The sequence below is a fragment of the Quercus suber genome, unplaced genomic scaffold (assembly GCF_002906115.3).
Source record: "Quercus suber isolate HL8 unplaced genomic scaffold, Cork oak 2.0 scaffold_2, whole genome shotgun sequence".
Lineage (NCBI taxonomy): Eukaryota > Viridiplantae > Streptophyta > Magnoliopsida > Fagales > Fagaceae > Quercus > Quercus suber.
Window position 1 is genome coordinate 3992681 of NW_027069469.1, and position 8841 is coordinate 4001521.

Sequence of the window (8841 nt, forward strand, 5' to 3'; positions counted from 1 at the left end):
CTGTTTTGATCATGATTTGACAACATTACACATTAGAGTTCTAAATACATTAGTTCTCTTTAGAACCTAATAGAAATTATTGAAACAAAGAAGAATAATATAATATATCTACACACACGCACACAATAGAGAAATATAAGAGAAAAATAGGTTACTTTCAAAATAATAGTCCTTATAACTTTGCAAAAATTACATTCACAATATAAGGCAAGACATGACATATTTTCAAAATTTAAAAAGAAACATACATGAGCCATATCTACATATGCATATTTTCTAGTTTCCACCAAACTTTAGAATATGTAATAATTTTTGCAAGGAGAATATGTATCATAAATTGTCAAATACGTATTATTTCAGGCCAAATACTTATAGGATTTGGTGCATGGTATACCTATTGGAAAGAACGAAGTAAAGGTCTCCTTAATTCAAATTAGCCTCTGATTTAAAAAAAAATAAAAATAAAATAAGTGCCTCTAATGTCGTCATGAATCATGATCTGATTCTCTTCCTCATGCGTGCGTGATAAACAACTCACCCTATTTTCCTTTATAAAACCTAAATCAGGATTATTGTTGGAATTAATGTTGGGAAACCTTGAATAATATGTCTAATTCTCTTCCTCAAGCCCTATATTGTAACAATTATAGGTATATGTATCATACGTATTATAGTATTTGTTTATATACGAATATGAAACCTTAACTAACAAAAATAGCTTATACATATATTTTAGTAAGAATATGCGTATATTTGTTATGTAACTATTATTTTAAATATCATATATTGCATTAGGTTTCAATAAGTATAAGGTTATTCTCAAAAAATAATTTGTGAATTAAATTATTGGTGGCGTTCCCATGATAATAATAATAATTCTTATATTATTATTATTGTTTTGTAGTGTCAAGTTTCTTTTGTGAGTGCTACTACTCTTCCTACAATTCGGCACTTTATGAATTCATTTTCTCAATTTTTCCTAACTATTATTGAATCCAAACAATTTTAGCATTTCAACATAGGCAACCAAGACCCCATATATGAATCTAGATTCCTAAGCAAATGAATTAAGAATCCTAAGCAAATCTAAATATCGCCCAAAAGAATGTATTTGATGATGCCAAAAATTGTCAGTAAGTCACATAGTCCTCACGTGTTAGAGACAACACCTGTGAAACAAAAACAAAGAAGAATACTTTACAAAAATACCAGTGTGATACCGGCCAAATACCCTCCGAAGGTTAAGTTAGAGAATTTTTCACAACTCTAGAGTGTCAAATTGGGGTAAATTTTGTGTACCTTATTTTCTGAGGGCTTTGGGTTTTTATAGTAGTTTGGAACCGACCTTCGTTTCTTACTTAGGAAGATGTTTCCTTACGAGGAAGATCCTCATAAATGCACGTATTTTGCGGGAGTCTTCCCATGTTGGGATTCCATTGACCAGGGTTAATCATAGGGTGCAAGACATTTCTATTTAGGGTTTCTTGGAGACTACTTAAGCCATTTAGATGCCATGTGGCTTCTTTATCAACCCTCTTGTGTCCATCTATCCAGAATTCGTCCACAATTGAGGATCCACCCGTCTCACTTATTTTCCGACCAATATATTGATCCGTCGTCTTACCCCTTTCTTTTTTATTATTTATTATTTCAGTACCGTTGCCTATGGCAAGCTTAAGTGAATGAACCTATCTTCATTGATTTTATCCTCATCAGTAGTCCCTTCACTCTATGGGTCTGTCACCTTCTTTCATACAAGGACCCGTGGAGTGACGGTCTAACTTAGCCACTAAAAAACGTGCTTTGATTGACAGGCTAGCTTAGGACCATAAATGCTGTAGGGGCACGTGGCACGTTTTTAGTGGTTAATCACTCTGACTGAAGCGTCCCTTCGTCTTTCGTGCCGTTCCCTCTATATATACATGCTTCTTTACCTTTCATTTTCACTTTTCATAACAAATTTACAACCAGAGCGCAACTGTCCTATTTATCAAAACAGCATACCATCTACTTGGTGCCATTGTTAGCTACACCTTTGACATTTATTTAAATTTTTGCATACCTGTCGTTTATGTAGACCTGCCAGAGTCTTAGGGTTTATCTGTCACATGTAGGTTACAGATGTCTAGTGCGTCAAGTGAATAATCATGTGTCCGCGAGGGAGCTGGCTATGATGAGGTGTATCCATTAGGTCAGGACGACCTTCACACCTCTTTTTCTGATGAAAGGGTCCCGTCCGCCAACTCACCTTCCACGGATGAGGATAATGATTTGGATGTAAACAGACCAGAAAGTAACTCAAATGAGGATGAAGACATAGGCAATGATGAGCCCCCAATCCAATCCATTATAGGCCCTAATGGTCTTAGGCAGTTCATACTCCTTCCATTGTGGACAGTGAATGATTTTAACTCTACCATAAAGAAAAAACATTTTGAAACCCTTAGGGGAAAACATCAGATTCCCGTCGGCATCCCTATCTGTCTACCTTTCAAGTTTGAAAAGTGCTACTACAAAGATGTTGAGGACATCAGGGTGTATGAGCAAATGCTAAAGGCTGGGCTTAGATTCCCTTTAAGTGCTCTTCACCGTTGTCTTCTTCAGTACCTTGGACTGGCTGTCACCCAAATCTCTTTGAACGCTTGGAGAGTCTTCCTAGGTGTTGAAGTTTTATACGGTGTGTTATCTAATGGGGCACGCAGGATGACGGTGGAGGAGTTCTTCCACTGCTACCGTCCATCCAAAATAGCCCAATCTAAGGGCATATATAGCTTTTTCCCAAGGAAATTGACCCTTAGGTTAGTGTGTGAGACCCCCAACTCCATCAGAAACTAGAAGAGTCGGTACTTCTTCCTTTAAGGGGACGATTGGATTTGTCACCTAGACGACCAAGAGTACATGCCAGTGGACAAGACTTGGGGTATAATGCCCCCGTCTAGTAGGTGTCCATCTGTATGAAATCTCTTTTCATTTTTTCACATAATGTTCTAACAGTCTCCTATTGCAGCTCAGAACTGTCCAAAGGTTACACTTGAACAGTGGAGTTTCCTTGAGCAGATATTTAAGATCAAGTTGTCAGAAAGAACGTGGGCACAGCTAGTTACCTTGGACACTCTCCATTGGTACTGTGATGATCTTGAACCCATAGCAGCTGCTCATCGCTACGATAGCCAAGTGCGCAAACGTAAGTCCGCCATCCTTACTTGCTTTCTTTTTTGACATTTAGTAGTTTGTATAACTATTATGCATCCATCTTTATGCAGAAATGGAAGATAGCAGGAGGAGGGCTTACATCAAGCAGCAGGCTGCTGCCAGGAAGAAATAGGAGGGAAGCCTGCCTCTATGGTGACGGGTATGGCTAACTCGTCCACAAAAAGAAACCCATTTGAAAAAGTGGACCATCAGCCTAAGAAGCCCAAGGTGATGACGGGATCAGTGCATGGTTGGTGAGACACCTACTACCAGCAAGTTGCCCCCCAAGCTTGGTTCGGGAAAAGGGAAAGGCTTGATGGCTAGTGAGGGTCCTGTTACCAAGAATCCTATCGTCCTCCTCCGTGAAGACTCCCAGTACACCCTCAAACAAATTTCTTCAATCATCAAGGATGAAGATTATGAAGACCTGGGCAACCATGCCACCGAGGCTATGGGGCAAACGGGTCTCTTTAGCTTGGCTAAGGTATATATCCGTCCTTTTTCTTTTATCTGTCTTGTTGTCTTATTCCTTACTCTAACTAGTGTTTTTGGATTCTTATAGGTGTTGCTTATGATGAAAGGTTGGGCCGTCTAAGGGAGAAGGTTGAGGCAAGGGAGACGGAGCTTCGAGAGTTGATGGCCTGGAAAGAGGTTTATATTAACAAGCTGGACCTAACAAAGAAGTTGTGGGAGGAGTCGGAGGTGCATGTTGAGGTGCTAAAAGAAATACTTAAGGACAAGGAAAGAGAAATCTCAGGGGCAAAAAGTCAACTACGTTAGGCTAAGGAAGATGCGGTACGAGAGTATCGTGACTCTGATGCCCTTCTGAAGGATCTTGGTGGCTCCTTTGCTGATGGTTTTGATGACTGCTTTCGTTAGATTAAAGCCTCTTTCCCTAACTTAGACCTTTCACACGTTTCTATCAACCCCCAGGCTCAGACTCTAGCCCAGCCCATCTACTCCGAAGGAACCGACGAGCTTTTTGCTGATGAAACCAATCCCGACCCTCAAGGTGATAGGGATGTTGCTTAAGTTGATCAAGGGAAATTTGTCGGGGATGTTACCCATCATCTTGAAGGGGATCAGACTGTGGAAGAGAAGAATGAAAGGACCCCTACTGTTCAGTAGTATTTCTTTTTTCTTTTTTCTTTTTTACTTGTAAATTATTAACTTTTGATCACTTGAAAGAACTGTATCCATTTTTTCCGTTGACTTTAGATGTAAACATTTGCCTTTTTATGGGCTTTTATTTATTATCTTTATTTATCCATCGATTATATTTTGTTCATTCATATGTTGCTTTATGTTTCCGATTTCTAAAATATGTTCTTGTTCATCCATTTAAGGAACTATTTATTCGAGAACTTAATATACACGTCCATTTTGGTATTTCTATGATACCATAGGATAGATCTGTCCATTTTTGGACTTTCAAGTAGAAATATAGACAGCACACGCGGCATCTTTGAAAAATTCCTATTATTGTGGTGAACCCATCCACCTATTTTTTTATGGACTTCATAATATTTATATTACCCCCTTGGAGTGGGCCCGTCCAATTGTGGGTTTGATAATTTTTTTAATCGCCCCCTTGGGATGATCATGTCCTCTTATGGACATGATTTTTTTATCATCCTTTGGGATGAACTAGTCCCTTTGTGGACTTGTCTTCTTTAGATTCATCGCTTATAATGAACTTGTCCACTTATGGACTTATAGTTTTAACTTATCCCTTGGGATGAACCTGTTCGTTTGTGGGCTTGTTTTCCTTAGATTCATCCCTTATGATGAACCCGTCCACTTGTGGACTTATAATTTCAACTCTTCCCTTGGGATGAACCCATCTATTTATGGAATTATAATTTTAGATCACCCCTTGGGATGAACCCGTCCACTTATGGACTATAATTTTTAACTCATCCCTTGGGATAAGTCCGTCCACTCTTGGACCTAATAATTTCCAACTCACTCCTTGGTGAATCCGTCCGCTTAGGGACTTTAACAAGTTGCAAGGCATCCTGTTCACTTAAGAAATTGGTTGTAGACATGGTTTTGTAGAGATGCACACATGTTCATGATATTTTTGAATAAACTCCTCTTATTATGTGATAAATATGTGAAGATATTATTCTTAAAAAAAAAAAAAAAAAAAAAAACTGCCGTTCGGGCTTAAAAGTACTGTAATTAGTAAAAATTAACTAAAAAGAAGTAAACTGAAAATAAGGAGTGTCCTTTTTTGTGTCACTATCTATTGTTAGTACTTCTTTAGGTGCTCCCTGTTCCATGGGTGATGCAACTTTTGCCCATCCAGTGTCTCCAGGTGGTAGGTTCCCTTCTTATGCCATGATGCAATTTTGTATGGTCCTTCCTAGTTAGGTCCTAGCTTCCCCTGGGAGGTGTCTTTTGTGGCACCCATCACCTTTCTTAAGACAAGATCTCCAACCTAGAAGTTCCTGTGTCCATCCATCCAAAATTCGTCCACAATTGAGGATCCACCCGTTTCACTTATTTTCCATCCGGTATATTGATCCGTTGTCTTACCCCTTTCGTTTTGATTATTTATTATTTCAGTACCGTTGCCTATGGCAGGCTTAAGTGAATGAACCCGTCTTCTTTAATTTTATCCTTTTTAGTATTAATTCCCAAAAAGATGCCAACACCAACAAAAAAAGGGCAGAAACTTCAATTTGAAAAGGAACTTTAATTGGAAGAAATTTGTAATGAGATTGGAGGAAAATATGGAAAAATAAATAAAAGCCATATGCTAACTTCCACGACCATCATGAACACCAAAGAAAGAAGTGTTACTGTCCAAATTTGGATAAGCTGCATGCTACAAAAGAACAGAAAACACGGCAAGATAGCATAATCTATAGAAAATCATTGAGATTATGAGTCCACTCAACAGACCCATTGAAAAGGCAACCCGAAGAAGTCATTGAAAAATACAAAATAGATTTTGGCAGGCAATGTTTACGAAACAGAAGCAAAACAAACAAAATATAAAATTTTCAAACTCAAGAACTAAACAATTGATCACAGTTATTTAGAACACCCAAAGTCCTTTTCACATAATCACAAAAATCAGTATCTTTGTACAGAGAGGCCAACCCCATCACCATGAATCTGAAAAACATTGATTAAAAAAAGAAAATTACAGAGACATTGAAACCTGGGGATTGAAAAAAGAAAATTACAGAGACATTGAAACCTGGTGATTGAAAAAAGAAAATTGAATTGAAGGAGTTTTTCCCCTCACTTTGATGTTTGCTTTATGCGGTGCCTTACTCCTTACGTTCAGGTTTAGGTTTAGGTTTTAAGAGATTTATTTATATAATACTACTTAGTAGCTGAATTTCCCTTGGGCCTAATAAATTATATAAAATCAGAATTTTTGTTTTTTTATTAAAATAATGCTGATATGTAAAAATGTGGGAGCTCAAAAAAGTGTCTAAGTCAAAGACTCTAGTTATATATATATATATATATAGATTAAATAACCTAATGGATCTTTACCCATTTAATTCAAATATTCAAATGGATTGAGTAAAGACTTATTCAAATTATGTGGATAATGGGTGGGTTCATAAATATGGATAAAAATTGCCACACTTACCTGGGGGTATGATAGATACTGAGAGAAATGTTTTGATACAAACATATCCAATCAAGCAAAAGATAGTAAATGTCCTTGACTGTGTAGATAATTATGAAAAGCTGGAACTAAAATTAGTCTCTCGCAGCAATGACAATGATGCAAACCTTGATATAATAAGTCAAATAAATGGCCCAAATTAGTCAAAATTGATGTGAATCGATTCTTGTGGGAAGCAATGCTGTTTGAAGTAAACAAACAGTTATTATGTCACACTTTGGGAATGCAGGGGGTCTGACATTGCCTCTATATATGTTCGTTACATCTTACATTAGAGGAGAGATCACAAATAGATTTAGCGATAGTCTTTAGGTTTCATTTTCATTTTTCCAACACATTCTAACTCCATCGACCATGGGAAGTTTCTCAGTACTCCCACCGGAAGCAAGAAGGTAATAAAATTTATTTGTTATCTTGCCACTACATGTTTAATTTGTTAAAGAACAATATTTTGTGAAAAAAATCCTCTCTCCACCTAAATAATTTTTGTATCAATAATTTTAGGGATAATACAAATTTTACAACATAACTTTTACAAACTGACGCCTCATATCCAAATTGTTTACTAATAAAAGTGAGAGATAATATCTTGTAAAAATGTGTCAGGCTAGAAGGAAAAGTAGCACTAATTACCGGTGGGGCTAGCGGCATTGGTGCATCCACTACAAGACTATTCTCCAAACATGGAGCTAAAGTTATAATCGCAGACATCCAAGATGAATTGGGTCACTCTATATGCAAAGAACTAAATCCTCAATCCACGACCTTCGTCCATTGTGATGTCTCCAAGGAAACTGACGTGGAAAATGCTGTTAACCATGCTGTTTCCACGTACGACAAGCTAGACATTATGCATAACAATGCTGGTATTAGTGGAGAAGTCAAATACAACATCCTTGACAACACCCAGGCTGATTTTGAGCATGTGCTAAGAATCAATGTGGTAGGTGCTTTCCTTGGTACCAAACATGCAGCCCGTGTGATGATCCCGGCTCGCAAAGGCAGTATAATCAATACTGCTAGCGTATGCTCAATCATAGGAGCAGTTGGACCGCATGCCTACACAAGCTCAAAACATGCTATGGATGGATTAATGAAAAATACAGCAGTGGAGCTTGGACATTTTGGCATCCGTGTGAACAATGTGTCACCCTACGTTGTTCTTACACAAATGGCAAAGGATGGAATGAATCTGGATGAGGATGGAGCTTCTCGTCTTTACTCCAACCTCAAGGGTAAATTTCTCAAGCCAGAGGATGTGGCTGACGTTGCACTCTTTCTTGCAAGTGATGACTCAAAATATGTGAGTGGACATAATCTTGTTCTAGACGGAGGCTTTAACATTGTGAATTCAGGTTTTTGTATGTATCCACAATAAAGAATAAAATGGGAAGTTTAAATGCACCGGAAATTGGACCAAAAATGAATGTTTGCGAGGCTATAATAAATCTCCCATGTATTTATTTAGTGCTTGCAGAAAGATTTTAAATAAAATTAGCCTCTTTACAAGCACTATGCTGATGTTCATAGGCTCTTCCTTTATTTTATATAATAAATCATTTGTATTTCTTTATTTCAATTTTTTCAATGAAGGATTCTAGAGTGTTACCTACTTGTCTAAGTTTATGTGAAGATGTCTATCCCATAACCAAGAAAATCGAACTTCAATTGCCTCTGGCAAGGAAAATATAGCAAGGTGGGATGGCTTCCTAGTGATGTTGAATTTGCAAATAACATTGTGACTTCTGACTAGGGAATTCATTTTTTACTCCTGTGATTGTGTTTTGGGCAAGACAATTTATGTGAAGTTAGATCAAAACTTAGATACAGTACCTTAGAGCATTTACAACAGAAAATCTTATCCCATCCTATTTTACTATCCCAAAAAGCTACTTTATCAATTATAACATACCATTTTTCGATACACCTAACATCCCAAAATTCTATTTTTTTTCCCAGTTTATTTAAATATTCTTTTTTATTATTATTTTTTA

At 37.1% G+C, this 8841-nt stretch overlaps 1 protein-coding gene across 1 annotated transcript; it reads left to right on the forward strand.

Moving 5' to 3' along the window:
• Nucleotides 1–7201: 7201 nt before the first annotated feature.
• LOC112040578 (borneol dehydrogenase, mitochondrial) lies at nt 7202–8258 on the forward strand. The gene is made up of 2 exons (XM_024073469.2): nt 7202–7239; nt 7454–8258. The coding sequence occupies exons 1-2, from the start codon at nt 7202–7204 to the stop codon at nt 8223–8225; spliced, it is 810 nt and encodes a 269-aa protein (XP_023929237.1). The 3' UTR covers nt 8226–8258.
• Nucleotides 8259–8841: the final 583 nt, after the last annotated feature.

Excerpts from the sequence above, each read along its gene's own strand:
- LOC112040578 (XM_024073469.2), top strand. The coding sequence starts at position 7,202 with ATGGGAAGTTTCTCAGTACTCCCACCGGAAGCAAGAAG. Across the intron at positions 7,240-7,453 it reads CTCCCACCGGAAGCAAGAAG|GCTAGAAGGAAAAGTAGCAC; the intron begins GTAATAAAATTT and ends AAAATGTGTCAG.